General features: G+C 44.9%; 1 protein-coding gene across 1 annotated transcript in view; it reads left to right on the top strand.

Annotated features, from left to right (window-relative positions):
* The window catches only part of dab1a (DAB adaptor protein 1a), a gene marked incomplete at its 3' end in the record, with an annotated part of 69,409 nt that overhangs the window by 9,041 nt on the left and 35,113 nt on the right, over positions 1 to 25,255 (top strand). Inside the window, exons 2-3 of the mRNA XM_083969598.1 lie at positions 15,399 to 15,538; positions 20,025 to 20,123. Of these exons, the coding sequence (XP_083825724.1) occupies positions 15,399 to 15,538; positions 20,025 to 20,123 (239 nt within the window). The remainder of the gene's footprint in view (positions 1 to 15,398; positions 15,539 to 20,024; positions 20,124 to 25,255) is intronic.

Below are 25,255 nucleotides of genomic sequence, written 5' to 3'. Positions count from 1 at the left end.
TGCCTCTGAAAAAACTGCCGGCAGCGGTTGAACAAGCCTAAATCTGCTCACATAACAGCTGATCACCGGCGATGAAAACTTTTATGCACTTCATGCACGCTCACAACCCAACACGACGCCGTGTATTGGTGCATGTCGGCGGTGCCCAGCTCCACAGACCTGCTCACTCAGGTTGTCTCTCTCCTACTGTTTCTACCTACCGTCTGAAAGGTGAAGGAAGCCCGTATGTGGAAAGACGTCACCTCCGAGATATAGAATGTGTGTTATAGAAGAGAAACACACATTTCAGAACAGAACAGACATGCCATGTGATTTTCAGCCTCCTTTTATATTTAACAGAGGAGGGACAGTAAGATTCTCAGATACCACGATGTGCAGCTTTTTAAATGTTGGATTTTCATACTAAAAACGTAAGGCAGTTACTTTTAGTCAAACAAGGCATTATTTTTTCATTTGTCCGGTTTGGCCGGTAAATATTTGGAGGTCATTAGCCAATGGCCGATGAGGTAAAAAGTTAATTTTACACCCAGCCCAGTTTAACACACAATTTTATCCAATATATATCAAAGCTGCTCCATCTCTCCATCAGTTTAGGGCTCCCTGGCCTGAAACACGTTGAAGACCCCTGGATTAGGTCATGAAATGTTAAAATCACACACTCACTTCCTGTCTGTGGTAACAAAACACAAGTTCCATCAGCATCATCTCCTGTTGTTGAGGCTTCATCACTGAAGATGGGAGCTGAATTCTCTTCAGCTGTCCACAGTCAGGTCCAGTTGCCTTTGACTCAGCCTCTGCTGGACTCTGCGGCCTTGGACACATCAACACACATCACAACTGTCCTCGCAACTCAGAAAAATCACGACTCTCCCACAGTGGGATTTGTCCGAGGATGTGTGGGAGGGTGCTTCTACAGTGTAGCTGCTGGCAGCCGGCACCATGAAAAGAGTGGTTAAGGGTTATAGCAGTGCAGCTGTTAGCCTTTGTGTGTGTGTGTGTGTGTGTGTGTGTGTGTGTGTGTGTGTGTGTGTGTGTGTGTGTGTGTGTGTGTGTGTGTGTGTGTGTGTGTGTGTGTGTGTGTGTGTGTGTGTGTGTGTGTGTGTGTGTGTGTTGATACGTGTGGATACGTGTGGGTGTGTGTTTGCTCGTCTCTGGTGTGCGATTAGCAAACACATTATCTTCTTGGTGTGGATATTATGCACACATCCAGTCTATCTGGCACAATCACTGCAGCCATTTACTCTGATATCTGTCCCTGGGGAATCTTGGAGCACAAACAACAGTATTTTGAGTGTGTGCTCGTGCATGTGTGCGTGCATGTGTGTGTGTGTCTGCTATGAGAGGAAATCAGATCTGTTGCCTCCAATCAGACAGTGATTGAATTGAATTGGATGTGTGCTGCCGTGGTTGTCGGTGGAGGCCAAATAGTGGATACGGGTGGAATAGACGACAAGAGTGACACTCAGTAGCAGATAGTGACACGCACTTTCAGAGCACGGCTTTTCAGCCTCCAAACTATATTTAGAGATAACTGGCTCCTCTCTGTCCTCCCCTGCTATCGGCCGCCCTTCTTTCCCATCAGTTTATTTCTGGTAATTTAAGTGATCCATCCATCCGTCTTCTTTTCCCATCAGTCTGTGCCCTCATCTTTTTTTTTTTTATCCAGCCACCTTTTCTCCAGCCCTCTAAAGGTAAAGGTGGCGGGATGAAACCCACATCCTCTTTCTCCAATGACACACTCCTCTGCGTCTATTCCAAAGTGTTCACAAAACTTCATCCGAGCTTTCAGATGTGACCACAGCGAATCAGCATTCAGCGCTGTTAGTCAGAGAGAAATATGTATCGGTGAAAGCTTTTTATTTGCCTTCCTGAGTCTTGAACTGTGTACGTCAATATGTGTGTGTGTGTGTGTGGCTGCGGTAGATTGTGTACTCTGTGATCCTCTCAGTATGTTCAGCTTAGTCCTCTCCTCCACACTAGTTGCCGTGGCTTTGCCCACCGCATCACTAACTACAGTCTCCATAGCAACAGTTTGCTCCCTGCTCATAATTTGCACAAAAGGGGGAAAAAAAACACAAAAAAAAACGTCCCAATGTCACCCACAGGCTCTGTTAGAGGCCGATCCTGTCGGCCCGCTGCGCTGGTTGAAGGATCGTGTGTTGAAGGGTCATTTCTTATTAGTCAGAGGTGGACAGGATGTTGTTTTCTCACCATAAACACAGCTGTCAGTGCGGAGGTGCAGCTCAATCTGTTATAATAATGACGGTAAAAAAAATAACAGCAAAATGAATCCAATGATGTTTTGTTATGATAAGTTATTTTCTAGTTTTAACAAGTCCAGATAATGTTTTTATCTTGTGCGCTCACGTATCACTGTAGCAGATGTGAACAACACAGATGTCAAAATTCAGCCTTGCAGACTTTTTCACAGAGAAGAAAATCACACATCAAGGATACTGTACACACAGTGTATTCTTATAATATAATATAATATATGAATAACTCTGTGTTTTCAAAAGTACAGCTGATGTTTTAGAAGGGGGGTTTGATTGACAGCTGACAGACAGACAGCATTTTGTTTGCGGTGGTACTGAGAATATAACATCATATGAGTGCGATGTCCTCCCATCACTTCTGTCAGGATCTTTTTTTTTCTTTGCATATCACCCCCCCCCCCCCCTCCCCTCTCTCTCTCTGCACTGTAACTATTTATCTACTGTCTTTGTGCTGATGTTTTTCTCAGAGGAGAATGGAGGATGTGGTATTTACAAGGCAGATCTGTTTGCTGCTAACAGAACAAAAAAAAACAAGTGATTTGATTTCAGTCGGACTGCGGATGAGGAAGTGATGATGGTATTTACACAGGGAAGAGATAAGAGAGAGTCAGAGACACAGAGAATCTGGCAGATGGTAGACTTTTTTCATTTCCATGCTGTATGATGTTCTTCAGCACTCCTCTGCTCCATCCCTCTCTTCCAGGACCCTGGCTGAGTGAATGAAGGGAGAGGGTTCATTACGCAAGATGAGACACAGAAAAGACAGAGAGGAGGAGGGGGGACGGACAACAGCTTCAAGTGGTTCCATATTTTGGCAGAGATGACAGACATGAGAGAGGGCTTTGTTCTGGCACACTCGCCTTGGCATGAAAGAACCACTGCTGTGTTTTGAGGAGTTACCTGTGTTTCCTAATGCTTTGAACGAAGGGCCCCTAGTGTTTTCACACACACCGATACACATCGACATATGCGCAGACACACGCCTCCAGTTAACGCAGATTGTGGGATTTAGGAGACAAATACTTTTGACACTTTTCATTCAGATGTGTCTTTTTAAAGGGACAGTTCAACATTTTGGCAAATTGGCCCATTGCCATAATAGCTATAGTCATAGCAGAAGGTTTGTTACCTTTATTTGTCGGTGTAAGCTATTTTTAGAACGGCGGAGCAGAGCCGTGAGCTGCTCAGAGCTACGCTACTGAGGCTCATGGGATTTCTTGGTTTCCCTCATCAAACTCATCGAATACACAATCCAACAACTCCAAAACGCTCTGGTGGACAAGTTCTGACCTGCACATTCACCACGCTATGAGATAATAACGGAATGTTACCAGACAGAGTTGTTTTAGAGGTAAATTCATGCAAAACGGCTGATGCGCGTTGCCTTCAGGGACAGTTTTTCAGCTAGCAGTCTCTGTATTTACCTCTAAAACAACTCAGTTTCGTAACGTTCCGTTATTAGAATAAGAAATCCCATTAGCCTCCGTAGCGTAGCTCTGAGCAGCTCGCGACTCTGCTCCACCTTTCTAAAAATAGCTTGCACCGACAATTAAAGGTAACGAACCTACTGCTATGACTATAGGGATTATGGCAATGGGCCAATTTGCCAAAATGTTGAACAATCCCTTTAAACACGTGCGTGTGTATGTGTGTGTATTCAGATGACTGATGGGACTGAGAAAAGAATGACAAGGACAAAGTGTGTGCTGCTTTCTCTGCCTCCTTTGATGGTGGGAAGTATTTAGAGGAAGCTCACAATGCTGCGCTCAGTAGAGAGCTACTTGTTGTTTTCTACACAGTTCTATATGAACATTTTTGCAGAGGTGGAATTGTGTGTGTGTGTGTGTGTGTGACAGTAAAGTCCATGGGGGAAACTGCTTCAGCGTTGCATGACAGGATGCTAGCGGCTTGTTTACACAGCCCACTCTCTGATGCCCTGTCAGAGCCCAGAAACCACAGCGCCGCACACACCAGCAAAACGGATACATGCATACACCGAACACAGAACACACACACGTGCATTATGCACATAGACACAGCTTCATGGACGCTTGCGTGTTCCCCTTCGTTAGTGAGACCAATTACCTTGTAATTAAAGCCAGGGCGAGAAACAAGCTTTGCCACCAAGACTCCTCGATAGAGAGAGGGAACGTGAGCAGAGGAGAAGAGGAGTGAGAGAGGGAGTGAGAGTGAAAGCTAGAGAGTCAACAGGACTGAAAGGAGCTGCATGCTGGCTGCTATTGTGGGCTTCTTATGAAATGGGGACAACATAGAAAGGAGGAGATGAAATGAAAGGGTAGAGGAGATGATTAAATAATCTCATTCCCCTATAGAACATGCTGTGTGTGTGTCTGTGTGTGTGTTGGATGAGAGTCATTTCCTTAGACGATTCTTTTTTTCCTTCAACGATTTTCAGGCTAAGGAGTCAGGACCCCCAAACTGATGGAGAGATGGAGCAGGGACCACCTTCTATATATAATTGCATACAATTGTGTTTTATGTTTAACTGGACCTAGTGTCTATATATAAATGTACCTTGTTAATGTGCATTGAATACTCTAAAGGCCCTTTCACACCAGGGACGTAACGAATAAACGACAAGAAACTAGAAAATTGTTTTCACACCGCTGCGGCAACACGAATATGCGACAGATGTGACAATTATTAGTTTTGCTTTGTGACGGTCGGTTCTTCGCCTCCACGTTGTGTCTTAAATTCGTTTAACACAACTCCTTGTTAATTATCCCTCATGTATTCGCTATGCCACTGTTGTCTTGTTACCAGCTTTACTACTGTATATCAACACAGCAGCTCACGGTCTGATCACTGATTAATATCTGATCACTGTCCTTCATTTTTAAAGTTTGTGTCCCTTGTCAAACAAGACCAGGTGGTGAACATAGACTGTATATAAAAAGGGATGAGAAGGTGGTGAGAGACACACTCGATTGCTATTTTTAAACAGCGACAGGGCCGTTGCTAGGAATTCTGGGGCCCCTTAAAGAACACTAAAGTGGGCCCCTACCCCCTAACTTGTCCAGTCCGACTACATATGTATCATCATGTTTTAGCCTACTTTGTTTTGATGCTAATGCAGCATTACTATGAGTATCAGTCAGGGTCTTATGCAGAATAATTCAGTCATACAAAGATTAGACTACTGGGGTTTGGGCCCCACTGGGCGCTGGCACCTTTCTCCCCTATACAACGGCCCTGAACAGCGACACAGGTTGTTTACGTTGTTGTCATGGTGTTGTGACGTACCTCCTTTTCACGCTACATGATTGGTTGATGCGTTAATTCGCCGGGCAAAAGCTCAGAAAAATCGACCTCACTCCAACAAAAGATTGTGTTGCATTTTCGCTGCGTAACATTCGCGGCCGGTGTGAAAGGATCCATAATGAAAACTGGGGTTCGGAAAAAATATTGACGCGTTTCCGGTGTGAAAGGACCTTAATACACAGGTTCATATGTTCATGGTTTTATTTTAAACATGTACAGGTACAGTGAGTAGGGGGCCGTACCACTGCCATTTATAAACATGCCATGTTAACTGATATCAATGCCAATATCAACAATGTCTGTCAATTGCATGAGACAAACTATTCAAATTGACATTTTTATACATAGACATAAATGTGGAAACGAAAAAATCTATTTTTTTTAATTGTCTGCAGTATCTGTTGAAGACCTCTCTGCCTTAGATGTTATCTGCTGCTATCCGCATCAGCTAATGATTCCAGTTTCACTTATTTGCTCTTAATCAACAGGCTGTTGTAAATACAGCACACTGTGTTTCACCACCTCCAGCTGAGTGTCTGTAGTTCTGATGAAAATAATAAACAAAACCCAGAACACACGCACTCTGAGAACACAGTTGCCTCTGACAGACGCGGAGCAGGGAGAGCAGCTGTTGCTCTTTGTTCTTCATTAACAGCTTCAAGCATTTCTTAAAATTCCTCTTCTTCACTGCGCATACCAGTAAGGAAGCAGGAGAAGTAACTCTCGCCGAAATATGTTGTGCACATTCACAAAATCCTCAGCGGGTTTGTGGCTGAATACAAAGATTTCTGCACCAGGAAAAAAAATAACAACAATAACAAAGCGCGGTCCAGGCCCACGGCAAGTGTGTGCAGCTATAACGCAACGGATCCTTTACAACACGCTGCAGCAAAGAGATGTGAGATGGAGTTTGAAAGTAACAACTCAATACTGTCACGATTTATAAGCAGCAAAAGGAGCTGCGAACGTTTGCAGTCAAATAAAGAGAATGTGACTAAATATCTGCAGGATAGCAGTGGAACGGTGATGGACAGTGGTGCGCTGGCGGATTTTTCAGCTCTAATTTGCTCTGTGGTTTCTGCCACAGAGGGTGGATGGATGCCTCGGGACACAAATGCATACACACACACACACTCTTATGCACAGACAGCTCAGGTGTGTGGCTGTGCCAGTCAGTCAGGTCAGAGCAATCAGTGACAGGGAGGTGGAGCTGGGGGGAAAAGGGGGAATTAAAGGGATAGTTCACCCAAAATTGAAATTCCGTGGCTTCTCTGAGTTACAGGGGGTCTCGGTGTAGCAGTGCATGTCCATATAACGGTTGCAAATGGATACCAACTGTCTTCGTAACAAAAAGACACACCAAAAAACATCCAAATACCTCCATGCTGCTCGTATGTAATGTCCGTCTTGTATTGAAGCCCCGAAATGCGAAATTGTCCCGAAAAAATTGAAATAAGTCTATTTTTCAAGCTTGTTTGTAGCGGAAGCTTCTCGAAGCTCCTCTTCCCGGTTCGTCAAATTTGGATGAACTGGGAGGAGGACGGACCCTGGTTCGTCCAAATTTGACGAACCGGGAAGAGGAGCTTCCGCTACAAAACAAGCTTGAAATATAGACTTATTTAATTTTTTTCGGGACAATTTCGCAGTAGATAATGAGTGAAATTTCAATTTTAGGTGAACTATCCCTTTTAATAGAGACAGAGGGAGAAGGAAAGTTGTGGGTGTTGGCCACAGGTCCAGCTCTAACGCTTTGTTTTCATGGTGTTGAATTGATGTGAAACACACCTGTCTGCTCGCTGAGATGACAAATTTATCATGATGATGAGACAGAAAAATGATTTGAAAGCCTACAGGCAGAAACTCTTCAGTGTGTAACCTTTTGTAGCGCCTTCATTTGTTAAACACAAGCAGTCTTGTTGCAAATAAGACAGAAAAATGCACATCAGCAAAGGCTCAGCGCTCATTTGTTTGATGAGTGGCAACAGCACTTTATCATCTCATTTTACACCCGACGTTTCACTTCAGCAACTATGGTTGTGTTTTGTTTTTTGTAACGTGTTCATATGCGCACGCTGAATCAAGTGTGAGTCTGTGTGTGCCAAATCAATCTGCCAGAATTAAGCATGGAGCTGTGGGGAGAACTTGTTGTTTTCTTGGCACCTGCTGTTTGTGGGTTTAAAAGAGACTGTGTGAGAGTGGGTAAAAGTGAGTGCTTCATATGAACAAGTCTCTCTGATAGGTAAAAAAAAACACACACACATGCATACACACACACACAAAGAGAAAACCCCACACACACATTCAGCAGCAGGGTTTAGAAGCAGGATTAATTGGAGAGTAACTGCCGGGTTCCCTCATGTGCTGTTGAGTGTTTGTTGGGAACCGTCCCAGCTGCAGTTAAGAGCCTCTGGGTGCTGCTTCATCTGGAGCGCCACGGAACCAGCTCCACACGCTACTGGAGCAGCCACAGCAAACAAAACAGGCCTGCAGAAAGTAAATGGAGTGAGCTGCCGTCGAGAGTCACATCAGAGATTGTACTGCTGACGCTGTCCGTCGTGATGCCAGAAATCCAATCAAAGCCACGACTCCGCTTTTCTGTTCCGCAGACAGCTGCTCCATCCCTCGTTCAATCTCACCCAATGGCCTCAGACTGCAGTGGTTCCCAACTTGCGGGCCGTGAAGATATTGCAAGTGGGCTAACAAATTATTAAAAAAAAAAAAAAAGTCCATGTTTGGTGAAAATATGAAATAATACAAAATATATGTGAGATTTTGAAGTCCAGGTTGTTTTCTGATTCCCTCAGCTGACCTCAGGCTCCAGCAGAATACAGTGGGTGCACTTGTGGGTAGGAATACAGTAGCTCAGTGGTTGAAAAAAATGTAGTGCCAAAGGAAAGTTCAGTTTTCACAGGAGGGTCAACCACTGAGCATATTCAACATGAAGCCAAAATTGGATTATGAAGCGTTCAATTACTCAATGGCTCGTACTACTATTACCGTCAGGTATTGTTCCCCCTCTAAATCACAGGACATGTCTGTTCTGCCCTGAAATGTGTGTTTCTCTTCTATAATACAGATTCTACATAACATCGCTATGAGATAATAACGGAACGTTATGAGACAAGAGTTGTTTTTGAGGTAAATTCATGCAAAAACACTGATGCACGTTCCCGTCGGGGGCAGTTTTTCGGCAAGCAGTCTCTGCATTTACCTCGAAAACAACTCTGTCTCTTCTGTTATTATCTCATAGCATGGTAAATGTGCAGGTCACAACTTGTTGGATTGTGTATTTGATGAGTTTGATGAGGGAAACCAAGAAATCCCATTAGCCTCCGTAGCGTAGCTCTGAGCAGCTCGCGGCTCTGCTCCACCGTTCTAAAAATAGCTTGCACTGACAATTTAGGTAACAAACCTACTTCTAAGACTAAAATGGGCCAATTTGCCAAAAATGTTGAACTATCCCTTTAAACAGCAACACACACAGCTCAGCTAATCTGCAGAGCTCCTGCTGGGCTCTCCTGACTGACGTGTGATTGTTTTTTTCTCACTCTCCTAATTTTCAGCCTGAATGTGCAGTTCTGGCTCATCACTTCACTGCTGTGACAACACTACAAAAATAAGTTGCAACGAACTGGAATTTTTTTTTTTTTTTTAGTCTCATTCTCAAGTTTGCAAGAGGAGAATAAATCAGATATAAATCTGTTTGTAATGTAAATGTAAGGCGACTGAAGAGCAAAGATCATGAGGAGACAAAGAGGGGCTGGAGGAGGGTGAGGAGGGAACCAGCTCAGAGTGATGGAGGGCACACAGACAGCAGGAGGTTACAGTTGCCAGAGGCGACGCTTGGGGCTTCCCTCAAGGGTTACACATACTGTACCAGCAGTCACCTGCCATCTATCACCTGTGGAAGAGTGTGTGCACAAGTGTGTGTGTGTCTGTGTGTGTGTGTGTGTGTGTGTGTGTGTGATGTCGGGGGTTCTGCCTGTCATAACGCTCTAATCCTGAGTGACATTTATCCAACGGAGACTTCGCTCATTCATCCATCCATCACATCCTATTCCTCCTTTCCATCCTCTGCTTTGCGCTTAATGTCGTCCCCTCCCTCTCTGCTTGTTGCTTCAGACTGACAGACAAACCCTGCATACCAAGTACTATGACACACACACACACACACACACACACACACACACACACACACACACACACACACACACACACACACACACACACACACACACACACACACACACACACACACACACACACACACATATACAATATAAGGTAGTAACTGCTTTACTGTTAATAGAAAGCTGAATTCTACATGTCACGTGTTTGTTGTGATGAGGTTGTACAGATGTGACACAGATGTGAGTAAGGTTTGTGTTTGTGAATCCGAGAATGAGAAGAGAGAGAGTGTGTGTGTTCACCTGTGAAACAACCATGACTGATGCACCAGAAGGTTATTTCATTAGTGTTGTGTGTGGGAGGTGTATGGTAGAGATGTACATGCTTTTGTGTGCGTGTGCGCCTGCATGCATGTGTGTGCGTGTGAAGCAGCCATGACAGATGAAACGGAAGATTCTTTCATTAGTTGTGTTTGAAGCTCAGTGGGGGTCACAGCAATGGCAGACATTTAATTACAGCAGACTGAATGCTTCCCCTGCTGACACACACACACACATACGCACACACACCAACACACACACACTAATGCACTCACAAGAAGGTCTTTCATGGAACATGCTCCCAAAAGGAAATAATATAAACCACTCAGCAGGAGAATAACCTCAGACCTTCTCTACCTTTTCTGTCTTTCTTCCCCTCTTGGCCTTTGTGGACTTGTCCCTCTCTGGCTGCTCCGGCTCCTCTCTGTGCTAAGTATAGCTGCAGTAATGGTGATGGATGCAGATGGAGGGAGCAGGCCTTAAATGTCAAACTCAAATGAATCCACTGTGTCGCTGAGAGGAAAGCAGCAGGATACATTCAGTGTTATTTAACACATTTACATGCACTATATACACACACAGCAGACTGTGCGACAGTGAACAACACGGATCCTCAGATTAGTGAATGTTTGAATGAAATGTACGTGTAAATATGGATCAGTGCAGGTTGTGGTAGTGCTACTAAATCTTTTTCATTTAATTCAGTTTTAAAGGGTCCATATAGTCTAAAGGTAGATGTGTCGGTTCATTATAGATCAGGTCTAGGTTTAATGTAGGATTACTATGTATCAAAGCCTCAGTCCACTGAGACATGCACATTGCACACAGCCAGCCTGTATTCAGAAACTGAGCCTTAAAACCGACTGTCAGGACTCCTGTAACTTTGTGATGTCACAACAAGACAGTCATTGCTCCTTGCCATGTCACCTGGACTAGGGCTGCATGATATTAGAAAAAACTAACATTGGCGTATTATTTTTTTCTGCAATATTTATTGCAATATTAAGAAATACAACACATATACTTTTACATATTTACATGACTCCCGATTGTAGAAATGAAATTCTGAGAACTGAAACTTTAACGATGCCTGTGTGAAAGCACCTTCAGTATCTTCCGGTTTCTCTCTCTTGCCTTTTGCTCATTTTGAGACTGTGTGAACTCTAAGCAGGGCATGGAGCTTTTTTGTTTAGTTTAGTTTTTTGTCCACATATATGCTGAACATTAAAGGATAATTTCCGTTTTTTACAACCTGGACCTTATTTCTAGCATAAAATACAATCATTTTACTCACCCAGAAACTTTGGTGTCATTTGGAGTCGTTTTGACGAAATTAGCCCCAGTGGAGCGCCGCGTATCCGTATAATGCGAGAGCACGGGGCACCCAATGCAGCCTCTAAATATCACATTATCCGCCGCAAAACTCGTTCATTTCGCCAATATTTTGTTATGATACACTAGTGCATCTCCAACCGCTGCCCGGCTCATTCTGATAATAATCATTCTGCTTCGGCATTCGGGTCCATTTTTATCTCAACTAGCCGGAGCTTTAGTGAGTCCAGGTTGAGGAGAGGAAGCCTGTGGAAGCTGAACTTCATCCAGCTGCCCATTTTGTTCTGACAAGTCAGAAACACGCAGAAACGAACCATAGCATTAGCCGTAGCAAGTTAGCCGCGCCGGGCAGCGGTCGGAGATGACATCATCCAGGTCGGAGGTTAGTAGTCAACCTACAGGCGCAGCATGTTGATAACATGCCACCACGGGCTCGGAGGGGAATAGCACTAGTGTATCATAACAAAATATTGGCGAAATGAACGAGTTTTGCAGCGGATAATGTGATATTTAGAGGCTGCATTGGGTGCCCCGTGTTCTCGCATTATACGGATATACACGCCGCTCCACTGGGGCTAATTTCGTCAAAACAACTCCAAATGACACCAAAGTTTCTGGGTGAGTAAAATGATCTTATTTTATGCTAGAAATAAGGTCCAGGTTGTAAAAAACGGAAATTATCCTTTAAGATACCCCGTGGAGAAAACTAGTAGGATATACACACACATTGGCATGGAAGTAATAGGAATTGCATCATGTCAGTGGTTTCATCAGATCATCGAGGGTGTAAACAATGCATGATTTAAAATATTGAAACAAGTCGCACTCACTTTGCTGATGGTTTATGAATAAGGACGGACGACTTCTTGTCTGTCACTCTGAATGCAAACCAAACTTTTGTTTACAAGAAACCTTTAGTGCAGTATGTGCTGTTACTGGCTCTACATCACTGTTGATCTAGTATATTACATTAAAGTCTTGTGGTGTGTTTTCCACATGCAGATTCAAAGCTGTGTATTCCCTCAGCTGTTACTTGCATGTGAATGAAATATGAGTATGAGCAGCAGCAGTGACACATTTTATGTGATTGATGCATTCGGAAGAGATGTGGTGTTGAGATGTGTGCGTGTGTGTGTGTGTGTGGGGGGGGTCATCGTAGCTGTTGACTGCTGCAGTGTGCACTTCTCTACACACGCGCGCTTCAATTTCACAGGACTGTTTTAAGTTTAATGAAGGGAACATTTAAATATCTTCAATTGTGTGTGTGATGAACAGAACAATCCTCCTGTGGTTTAATCACTTACTCTCATCTCAGCCCGACTGAGACGTGACACAATAGAGAGCGCAGCGCCGCTGCTCCCTCTCACCCGCTCCGAATAAGGACAGATGTTCCTCAGCTCTTTGGTCTCTGAAGACTTTGACGCAGACAGTAATGATTTACTCCAAGTAGGACTCTGACTGAGTGTGTGTCTGCTCAGTTACTCAGAGGAACAAGCTCATCCACAGTACATTTGTGTGTGTTTGTGCATATGTACTGTATGTGTGCAGGTGTTATTTTTTATCAATGGGAAACAGATTGAGTTTTCTTCCTTCACTAGGGACGAGGGTTTCCCGATTAATGAGGATCCACACGCGTGATCTCCAGCAGCCTTACGACTGATTATTTAAGGCTGTCACTGTGTGGAGCTGTGAACACAACACAGCTTGAAGATCCTGTTTTTACTCTGTCTCTTTTTAACCTTACAGTAAAGGGATAGTTCAACATTTTGGCAAATTGGCCCATTGCCATAATCCCTATAGTTTTAGGAGTAGGTTCGTTACCTTTAATTGTCGGTGCAAGCTGTTTTTAGAACGGCGGAGAAGAGCCGTGAGCTGCTCACAGCTACGCTATGGAGGCTCATGGAATTTCTTGGTTTCCCTCATCAAACTCATCAAATACACAATCCAACAACTCCAAAAATGAAATAATAATGGAATGTTACAAGACAGAGTTGTTTTCAAGGTAAATTCATGCAAAACTGCTGATACACATTCCCATCGGGGGCAGTTTAACCCTTTACCTCGAAAACAACTCTGTCTCGTAACGTTCCGTTATTATCTCATAGCGTGGTGAATGTGCAGGTCACAACTTGTCCATCAGAGCGTTTTGAAGTTGTTGGCTTGTGTATTTGATGGGTTTGATGAGGGAAACCAAGAAATCCCATGAGCCTCCGTAGTGTAGCTCTGAGCAGCTCACGGCTCTGCTCCGCCGTTCTAAAAATAGCTTGCACCGACAATTAAAAGTAATGAACCTACTCCTAAAACTATAGGGATTATGGCAATGGGCCAATTTGCCAAAATGTCGAACTATCCCTTTAAACATCCTTAAAAACCATCCAACCTCTAGAATCCAGTGGAAAAATATTTTAACGCAGGTGATGCAAATGCAAAGTTAACATGTGCACGCTAGGGCTGTCACTTTTTATTCGACATTCGAATATTCGTTCGAATGTCGGGGGGAAAGTTCGTATTCGAGCATTAATGACCTGCTCGATATGCAGGCTGCAGCAAAGATACTCTATTTACCGTCTTTGGCTGCAGTGCCCGGTGCCTGCATAGCGCCGCGGAACGTCACCGGACGCGGAAGGGCCGCGAGCAGCCGAGAAGCGGAGCCAGTTTACTTTCTGTGCCCATATTAACCGCTGGTGTGGTGTCGCGGCGTGCACCTCCGCGGCCGGCTCGCGCCGTGCAGCGTCTGGTCTATTTTGTGTGAGAGCCGCGAGCAATCGCGTCAAGCTGGGCAGGAAGTCAAACGAGACAAAGAGAGTATCCGGTCAATTTTCAAAATAAAACACCGCGACTGTGTGTGCTGCGGCGGCGCGGCGCGGCGCGGCGCCCCGGGGGGGGGGGGGGGGGGGGGGGGGGTAATATTCGAATATATCCGAACGAATTACGGGTCATTCAATAATCGTTCGAACCTCATTTTTCGAAAAACTGACAGCCCTAGTGCACGCTCACGTGGGCCGGCAGAGAGCAGAGGGAGGTGAGAGATTACTGTCGGACGGAGATGATTCAATAGCGTCACGTAGCACAAAAGCTCTCGTCTGTGGTTAAAGGGCTTCTGCTGCAGTGCTGTAGGGATCCAGTGTGAATGGAGGGAGTGTGAACGAAAGAGGAGAGGAGGAGTGGGACCTCTCCATCACTCAGACTACGACCTTCCAAGAGTCATGCTGTTATAGAGTACAGAACTAATGCCTCAATATATTATCTGAATATGCTGCATTATCATTATGCTTCTCCTCTCCCAGTATTGTTCTTGCAGTCTTTCACACAGTACAAAGACACACACACACACACAGATGCAGGGTTTTTTTTCCCTCTGTACAGTATTTGATGATGAAACGCTGGTGCACTGCAGGTCACAGACAGAGAAAGAGAATGAGGGAAAGATGGAGAGAGCACAGTGGCAAAAGAGGAAGCGGGTTCAGCCACTCTGTCCCTCTGCTGTGTATTGAGTGTGAAGAGGAGCGCCAGAGTCACTTCACAAGATAACACGCAGAGACTCGCCGGACGAGTGCAAGGTCAACACACGCACACCCCATCGCCGGCGCTCGTTAATACATGCGCGCAATGCCAACAATCTCCCACACAATAAGGGGGTGAGGAGGAGAGGAGAAGTGGGGGCTGCTGCGGGAGACGGGGGGGAGATAAGAGAGAAATGTCACACCATTGTTTTGCAGGAGGATCGGAAGGGAAGGGAAGGCCAGCAGCCACAGTTTCAGCTCTAATCCTGCTCAACTTTCATTGATTTACGTGTCTGAATATATCGAGCAGTGTCGTTCATATGACGCCACAGTTCACCGCTCCAATCTGACTTAGTTGCATAATAAGATGTGGCAGCTCTGACCTGTGCCAGGCCTGTATTTTTTTGTAAGATTACTGTTCAGGTCTACTGTGGTCCCTGCTGTGATTGATGTTCCTGAGGTAATAGCCCTGGTCTGAGCTAGATGGAGGACCTTGACTGGAAGATGTACTGTTGACTGCAGGGTGTGTGTGTGTGTGTGTGTGTGTGTGTCTGCAGGGCAGGATCGCAGCGAGGCAACTCTCATCAGGCGTTTTAAGGGCGATGGCGTCCGCTACAAGGCCAAGCTCATCGGCCTGGACGAGGTCACTGCCGCCCGGGGAGACAAACTCTGCCAGGACTCGATGATGAAGCTCAAGGTAAGGAAATCTCTCTCTCTGTGTCTCTCTCTCTGCTGATGGCTCCACAATTAAGAATTTACTTGCTCCTGTTATTCACTGCTGAAGGCTCACTGCTAACATGCATCTTTGCATGTTAGAAGCGTCTCAATCTGCTCGACTCCGACAGCTAGAAATAATGTAACATAATTGCCTACGGCTGCATTAAGTTCTATGAACAGCAGTGGGAAACACAGTTGCTGGTTCTTAAAGGGATAGTTCACCCAAAATTGAAATTTCACTCATTATCTACTCACCCTCATGTGGACTAAGGGCTGGGAGAAGTTTCAGAGTCCTCCGTGGCTTCTCTGAGTTACAGGGGGTCTCGGCGTAGCAGTGCATGTCCATATAACGGTTGCAAATGGATACCAACTGTCTTCATAACAAAAAGACACACCAAAAAACATCCAAATACCTCCATGCTGCTCGTATGTAATGTCCGTCTTGTATTGAAGCCCCGAAGTGCGAAATTGTCCCGAGAAAAAAAAAAAAGTCTATATTTCAAGCTTGTTTTGTAGCGGAAGCTTCTGGAAGCTCCTCTTCCCGGTTCGTCAAATTTGGACGAACTGGGAAGAGAACAGACCCTGGTTCGTCCAAATTTGACGAACCGGGAAGAGGAGCTTCCGCTATAAACAAACTTGAAATATAGACTTATTTAATTTTTTTCGGGACAATTTCGCATTTTGGGGCTTCAATAGAAGACGGACATTACATACGAGCAGCATGGAGGTATTTGGATGTTTTTTTGGTGTGTCTTTTTGTTACGAAGACAGTTGGTATCCATTTGCAACCGTTATATGGACATGCACTGCTACGCCGAGACCCCCTGTAACTCAGAGAAGCCATGGAGGACTCTGAAACTTCTCCCAGCCCTTAGTCCACATGAGGGTGAGTAGATAATGAGATTTCAATTTTGGGTGAACTATCCCTTTAAGTCCAAGTTTAAAAAATACATGTTTCGTACATCACGGCATCACTGTGTGTACAGTATGTGTGCATGCAAATATAGTTGGCAGCTGACAGGGCGGAGGAGCGGAAGCAAACGGATACAAAAAAGAGAGCGTGATCATTTACAGGGGCGACGGTGATCAGTGCAGGAGGAAGTGAGGGGCTTAGCCATATGGATGAGAAGGAGATGGGGGGTAAATGTCTCATTTGCAAGGACAGGAACAATTAGAGAGAGAGGTAGACAGATGGGGCAGTTAGCAGAGGAGAGAGGGGATATAAGGCAGGGAATCGTTTGGACGATAGGTGAGAGAGATGAGGAAGGATAAAGATGAGGAGAAATAGGGCATGGTTTTTATTAATTCATACTAATGAACGTGTTTTGTGAAGGTCTTTACTGTAGCTTGTATATGGAAAACACATGTATAAATAATGTCTCTGCAGAAAACGTCCCTAAACAGTCAAAACACAAAGACCAGATCTTCTTTTTTCTGTAAATGTATGCAACAAGAGTTTGAAAACACACACTGTATGAAGAGCGTCTTATTCATTATTAATTGTCCTGTAACACATGAGGTCCAGATACTGCAGCAGGATGTATTCAAATTGAGGGAATTACATTTATGGTTTGTTTATGTGTAGTGAAAACTCCATCCAGCCCAGGCCCAGAGGGGTGAGCAGAGGACAGACAGCTCATTGATCAAACAGTCTCCCTCCTCCTCATTTATTCAGACAGGAAATCCATCAACTCTTTTTCTCTGATCTCTCCACCTCTTCTCTCACACTGCTCCTCCCTCTCCTGCCCCGGCTCCTTCACATCTCTGATCTCTCCCCCTGTCTTTTCTTCTTCTTCCTCTTTTCCTTCTTCTTTTGTGGCTCACCTATGCAAGTGGAGGTGGGGTGTGCGCTCAGGAGAAATTCCAACTTTACATTCACTCAGTATATCTGTTATATCATGAAATGCTGCAAATGAACTTTTTTGCTGTATACACCTTTTTTGTTACTGGTTACCTGTAATTCACATAATGCTTTTCAACAGTCAAAGCTTTGACATTAAAGGGATAGTTCAACACTTTTGGCAAATTGGCCCATTGCCATAATCCACACATTCACCACGCACATTCACCACGCCATGAGATAATAACGCAACGTTACGAGACTGAGTTGTTTTCGAGGCAAATGCAGAGACTGCTTGCCGAAAAACTGCCCCCAACAGGAACGCACATCAGCGGTTTTGCATGAATTTACCTAGACAACAACTCTGTCTGGTAACGTTATGTTATTATCACATAGCGTGGTGAATGTGCAGGTCACAACTTGTCCACCAGAGTGTTGTGGAGTTGTTGGATTGTGTATTTGATGAGTTTGATGAGGGAAACCAAAAAATTCCATGAGCCGCAGCTTGCGGCTCTGCTCCACTGTTCTAAAAACAACTTGCACCGACAATTAAAGGTAACGAACCTACTCCTAAAACTATAGGGATTATGGCAATGGGCCAATTTGCCAAAATATTGAACTATCCCTTTAAAGTGATAGTTTGAAGTTACTCGACATAGGTTTATCTGAGGTGCTGATCTGTAGTCAGTGTGTTACCTGCAGTAGATCCAGAGTGATGAGCTGCAGTGGACTGGGATGTCCCTGCCAGAGAAGTGTAAGCTTTATTTTGAATAATTTCACTGCTTTACCTCCCGTCCAACAGACTTTTATTTTGGAAAATAAACTCTGTCTGACTAAAACAGCTGATCTGCGTAGTAATACAGTGGATCCCTAACCGTACATCTAAAGCAGCGGTACTCAATAGGCGGCCCGCGGGCCGCATCCGGCCCGCCGAACCTTCCAATCAGACCCGCGACTGAGTTCTACTAGTTTATATATTACATACTGTATTTCTCGGGCTCCGTGCGCCTGTAAGTCAATGCGCTGGGACAGGGAAACACGTGCTGAGCGTTTGTGTGTGCCTGTGAGGCGCTGCACTGGGATACAGAAACGCTGACGAACCCAAATCACCATGCGCGAGTGTTTGGGGGGCGGGCTGGACTGCAGGGTTTTCCCTGCCTGTCTGCAGAGACCATGGGTGATTTTCACCCCCGTCTTGGTTCAACTGTGTGTGCATCATGCATGTGGGGCCGTTCAGATGAAGCGACTTTTGCGCGCGCTCAAACCCATTCAATGTAGCCGCGCGTCATGCACGCTCACAACTCAAAAGCCGTAGCCGCGCGCATTTGATGAGACGCAATTGTTTTTTCGTGCACGTCAGCGGCGCACAGCTGCACGACCTGCTTCTCCCCCGCTGTTGTGTCCCGGTTCCATCGGCCTGTGTCTCCTACTGTTTCCCACTGAGCTCTGCCTCGTTTGAAAGGTGAAGGAGGCCCGTGTGTGGAAAGACGTCGCTCCGAGATGTAGAATGTGTATTATAGAAGAGAAACACATTTCAGGACCAATGACTTGTATCCTCAGAACAGAGTCAGACATGTCCTGTGATGGTCAGCCTCCTTTCATATTTAAGCTGAAAATCACAGGGCATGTCTGAGGATACAAGTCAGCAGTGTAAAGCTCCAGCATGATATGTAAATGATGATATGATAATGTCAAGATTTTTCATTTTATATCATACAAAACACCATGAAGTGTATAAATAAAAAGTATGTGCTTACAAGTAAAATAAAAATATTTAAATTATTAGACGAAAAAGGTGAATTTAATTTCAATCTAGGCCTATTTGAATGTGCGGCCCCCAAGGTGTCTGTTAAGAAAAATTCTGGCCCTTCGAAAAATGTATTTGAGTACCCCTGATCTAAAGGATAGTGCTGTTTTAGTACAAAATAAAGCTGTGAACATTTTCAAAATAAAATGTGTTCACCGAAACCAATGTGTTTTTTGTGGGAATGTCTTGAAATGGCTCTAAGAGGTTTTTGTGCTGACACCGTCCACCTCACTCAGCCTCTGTGCCACAGCTCCTGCTGCTTCTCTGCACTGAGATCACTGATCTGAATCTACTGCAGCTGATTCACTGACTAATGATCAGTCTCACACACAGCCCAGCAGTTCTTGCTTCATACTGGACGTGGAGTTATTTGTTTTTCACTACTCAATATCCTTTGATGGTTCTAGCAATCAAAAACACAAAGAGGCTATTTTTCCAAATAATGTTGAACATTTCTTACCAGTGGTCTGATAATGAAGGTAGCCTCTCGGTCATCCAGGTCACGGCTAGACAAAATAAGCTGAATCTACCATTGAAGCATGTCTCATGAGACTGGAGGCTACTGTAGCTTTTATCATCTAAAGTGGTAGTAAATGTGATGCTTATAACTCAGTAGAGAGATTCGCATCGACAGTTACTGACGAGTTCAAAGACATAATCGAATGAGAGAAGAGTTTGCTAGATGAGGTGAATAGGTGGCCCCATGAGAACCTCCATATGGAGATACCTTGGCATTACACCGTGCATATGCTCCTGTCCTGCTTCTAATGTGTTAATCTATATCTGTGTGTATGTGTGTGTGTGTCTTCTTGTCTTCAGGGTATAGCTGCAGCAGCACGGTCTAAAGGAGAACACAAACAGAAGGTGTTTCTGACCGTCTCCTTTGGAGGGATCAAGATCTTTGATGAGAAGTCAGGGGTAAGCTCAGAAGCAAGTGTGTGTGTGTGTGTGTGTGTGTATGTACGTGCCTCAATGGAAAATTTCTGCCTTTTGTGAGTGTTTGCGTGTGTGCACGTGTGTGTGAGTGTGTTTCCTCTGTTAATGAGGCATCTCTATGAGAGGGAGGGGCCCCTGGGGAAATCAGGAGGCCCTAATTGAAACCCTGAGAACAAGGCCTCAGTAGATGAGAGAACATGGCCGTCCCATTGTTTGCCTCGCTGCAAACAACCACAACACTGGTTCCATATTATGCTCCTGGATTATGCACTTTCCATCTTCCATGGCTGTTTTTTCTGCTTGACCAACTGAATCTATTCAGACCCTGCTACAGTATCACCGCCCCTGGTAGCAGGGTGCAGATCCCATGTCAGGATTGGGGGGGGGCACACAAGTGATTTTTATTTTTTTTGCCCATATCCATAAATCACAACTCCGTAGAGGCTCACCATATCATTCAAAAAGTACTGCACAGGGAATCATTTATTGTGCTTACCTTTCTTGTCTATTTGTTCTAAACAGCCAACAGCGCGTATCACTGCTGTTATATTAGTAAATCATAATTTTAAAGCAGAAGTAAGCGATCCGGTGGTTTTGGCTAACTTCCTGTCAGCCGATGGAGTTAGCAGTCCCCGCCCTCGTCCCTACGTCACCACATTCACGCGCATCCCTTGGCTGCACACACAGAGAGGACCGCCCCTTTATGCCGTTCTCTCTCCTCATTGGATAAAGGTTGTAGGATACAAGGAAAGTTTTCTCCTCGGCTTACAGCAGAGCAGAGTGACTGACAGACCCGTGTTTCAGACCAAACACTCTATATAAGTGATTGCTGTCGGAAGATAGAACTATTTAAGACTTATATTAACACAAACATTCCGCTTACTTCTGCTTTAAGGGTCTTGGACATGTAATATCTACTCACGTTCTTATCTTTCCCCTCCCTCCAACCCTCCCAGATCCCCAATTCTTCTCACCATCTTCATTTTCTTCCAGTGTATGAAACTACTTTATACATGATTAATTGATATGGATGAATATCAAAATACGAAGACCTAAGATTGAGGAGGTCGTTTTCTTAAAAGCCTGCTGATGTCATCAGCGTCACCCATTCATTTGCATCATAGAAGAGGAGACCAGAGATGGGATGTGGAGTCAGAAATATTTTTGTCAAACCTTATGTTCCACCATTTCAATCATTTCTTTTTAGATGTGAATCTAAAATGTGAAGAATGTGAAGTCTGAAAATACATTTGTTCAATTTTGAATAATTTGGTGTATTTTTATTGGGGGGGACATGTCCTCCCCATCCCCCCAGGGATCTGCACCCATGCCTGGTAGAGTTTTTTTTTTTCTCTCTCTCTCTCTCTCGCTCTCTCTCTCTGTTTCTTAAAAGGAGCAATAATTGTGCAGAGGTTTGTCTCAGTTTGCCTGATGGTGAGACATATTGACAACAGCGAGATTTACAGCCACAGGACCAGTCACACGGAGACACCTTAGTGGACAGTCCAACCGTGAATTCAGTTGTTAAATGCTGTTGCAGAGTGATACTTAACAGCCCAGGGGGAAAGGAACCAGTAGAGCGTAGTGATTTTTTTTTTTTTTTAATTTCTTACTCAAGGATCCTCTGACAGGTATTATTGAGGTTCAGTCTCCCAACTGCCCATACCTGTCACTTCATCCTTGAACAAGAAATATAATGCCTGCATTCCCCCCGTGGTACTCTGGGCTCCGGGTGGAGGGAGGATGACCTCACTAAACAGGCCATTTTACCTCCTTTTGGTGGGAATAATGTAAAAATCAGAGCCCCATTAAATCCTAGAAACTTTTAAAGAAATCTTGCTTTAATGTGCTTAGCTCCGAGTGTCCACAAAACTTTTTTTTATTTATTGCAGCAGCTGGAGGAAAATAGGCGTAGTCGTAAAATGTAATACAGCATTAACATCTGCTGTTTGTGTGTCTGTGTCTGTTTGTTTGGCTCTGTTACGCCTGGCTGTCAATAGACTTGATTGTGAACGCAGCCCGGTTTAGACGCGATGCCGGTCTCTCGGCAACCTGGCTTTAAGGGGCCGACGTGGTAAGCCCCAGATTTACACCTCGATAGGAGCGAGATGTCAGTGACACTGTGCGCGTGTGTGTGTGTGTGTGTGTGTGTGTGTGTGTGTGTGTGTGTGTGTGTGTGTGTGTGTGTGTGTGTGTGTGTGTGTGCGTGCGTGCCTGTGCGCACCCAGCAGTAACTCAACAGTGAGGGGTATTAGACAGGCAGGACATAGTAACCGGTCGCCTCCCACATGGCAGCCATATTGCACGCAGCCAAACTCATCCCTCATGAGTCCGGTCCTTCATCCCTCTTTTTATAACCCTCATTCCTCTCCGTCTCATTCTCCTTGTTAATGCTTCAAACTGTGCACAGAGGGGAAAAGAGACAGAACCAGAGGTGGAGAGGAGAGTAGAAGGTAAGAGGAAACAAGGGAGTGAAAAGGAGATGGAGGGAGGATGAAAGGAAGGGACTAAAAAATAGTTGGAGGGATATGTGGAGAATCAGTGAGCACATGTCAGAGTAAAACTCTCTGCAGGGAGACCTTGTCCTCTGTCTCTGCACATTAATATTAACTATAGAGATGTGCTGTCCTTACATCAGTCCTTCAACCGCTCCTAATGGCAAGGGAAGGAGTGAGAGAGAGAGAGTGTGTCTCTGCTGAGGTTCAGGGATCTTGACAGTCTCATTCCCCTCCTGTGCATCCGTCAGCCAGATGGGCGGATGGATGTATGGGTGAACAAATGGATGGATGGCCTCTCTTGGAGGAGGGAAGGTCGTGCAGGGTGGAGGGAGGTGGTGCCTGAGATGGAGGAGAAGAAGATGGGAAACATTAATCTAGCAGAGGGCAGGCCCACATGTCTCTCTCTCTCCGTCAGCCCCCGTCTGAAGACACACATGTACGTACACACACACACACACACATACACGAGACGCACGTGCGCGACACCTCGTCCGGCCCCCCTTTTTGTCAGTCCCGTCACCACATCACGTCACACAAGAGTGAAGGACCGAACTCACCGAGCAGCTGCTCCCTCGGGGACTGAAATCAGAACGATTCAATTAGTCCAGCTCAGTCAACAATATTAAAAAAGAACACATGGTGGAAAGCTCTTTTAAAAAAAAGACCCTCAAGTAAAGTATTCATGCAGCCGTAGCGAGGCAAACAGGAGAGAGAGGCGATGGAGCACACACCGGCATCAACGTCACAGCACTATGGGTTCACTCTGAGGCCGAGGTTCAAGAGTCAAAATAGTCTTTGTTCTTAAAGAGGAACTAAGCAGGATTATTACTGTGGCTATGCTACATTTTTACCTTCATTAAAAGTTCACCCAAAATTAAAATTTCACTCATTATCTACTCAACCTCATGTCGACTAAGAGCTGTAAGAATTTTCAGTCCTCCGTTCCTTCTCTGAGTTACGGGGGTCCGCGCAGCAGTATTCGTCCAAAAAGACACACCAAAAAACATCCAAATACCTCCATACTGCTCGTCTGTAATGTCCCTCTTGTATTGAAGCCCCGACATGAGAAATTGTTCCGAAAAAAATTAAATAAGTCTATATTTCAAGCTTGTTTGTAGCGGAAGCTCCCAGTGTCTCGGTTCACTGCTCTTCCTGTGTCAGTGCAAATCTCGCGTGATTTGCACTGACTGGCGGAACAATTTCTCATGTCGGGGCTTAACTCAGAGAAGGGACAGAGGACTCTGAAAATTCTCACAGCTCTTAGTCGACATGAGGGTGAGTAGGTAATGAGTGAAATTTGAATTTTGGGTGAACTATCCCTTTAAGGGCCACATGTCAGATTCAAACCCATGGTTCCTGCAGTTAGTATGAAGGAAGGCTATGTGGTTCAGACTCTACCAGGTGAACCACCCCAGGCAGGGGTTTCTATCTGTTTTTGGATGCTCTCACAAGCATGAAACTGTCGGTCATTGTTAAACTACTGTGGTCCAGGAAGGTCCTGATTCAGTCTGTTGAAACTCTATTTTGAACATCAACATGTCATTGTTCCCCTGTAGTTTCTGTTATAAGATGAGAAACCAATACATTTTGTAGATTTTGTAATAAACACAAGACATAAACCTGTTAAGACAGTAAATTAGATGAGAACGAGTCACACAACAGAGTGTCATTTTGTTGGACAGCTCTCTGAAGTGACCATTATTGTTATTTATTCATAATAGAGACTGTGTGAATGTGGATAATCAGATTTGATTGAACAGCTAACAGATTGTCTAAAGTGAACCTAATCGTGATTGGTGCAGAACTATGCATTATCACCTTTTTCTAACTAAGGCCCGCCCACTTTAAAACCAGCAAAATGAGCAGAGGCCAAATGTAAAATAACCACAGCTGTTCTAAAGTAAATCTCTCAGCCTTTAACAACTTTATTCTGTGCACGTTGTGTGTGTGTGTGTGTGTGTTTATAACTGGCACACAGCTCTATGAGTAGCTGCAGCAGTGCTACCTCTTGCAAGGAATTGATTAAGACTCAAAGCTAACTGCTAATCTCAGTGCTGTCCCACCGGCTGGAGACGGGACAGTCTCTGCAGGTCCTCTGAAGACGTGTCCCCCCAGGTGCTGTAGGAGAGAGAGAGACACTGGTTCCTGTTTGCCTCCCCTCCTCCCTCTCCACTCCCGGCGTTATGGGGAATATCTCGGTTCAGTGGCCAGCAGCTGCTGAAGGGCATGCTGCCCACAGTCCCCCAGAGACACTGTGACACTGTGTGTGTGTGTGTGTGTGTGAGAGATTGTGCGAGAGGGAGCAGCAGAGCATATCAACAGTGCTGGAGGAGAGAGAGTATACAGTCATAGTTTTTTTTTGATACACCCACCTGTTTTTGCAAACACTTCTCCAGAGAACACATCGATTTCAGTAACTTTGAGCTGCGTCGGAGAGTAGACGCTTCCAGACATGATGGCTGCCGTGACAACTTCCCTCCTGAGAGGAAACCTCACACTCTGTCCAAACTCTGTCAGGAGTGATTCACAACAATCACTCCATCACCTGAGTTGATATGCATCTTTAATGATCCAATCACAAATGGGCAGCTCCAAGTGAGTCTGATCACACCTGCT

This window comes from Trachurus trachurus (genome assembly GCF_905171665.1).
Source record: "Trachurus trachurus genome assembly, chromosome: 4".
Classification (NCBI taxonomy): domain Eukaryota; kingdom Metazoa; phylum Chordata; class Actinopteri; order Carangiformes; family Carangidae; genus Trachurus; species Trachurus trachurus.
Note: the sequence above shows the minus strand (reverse complement) of the source record. Positions and strands in the feature narration are given on the sequence as shown.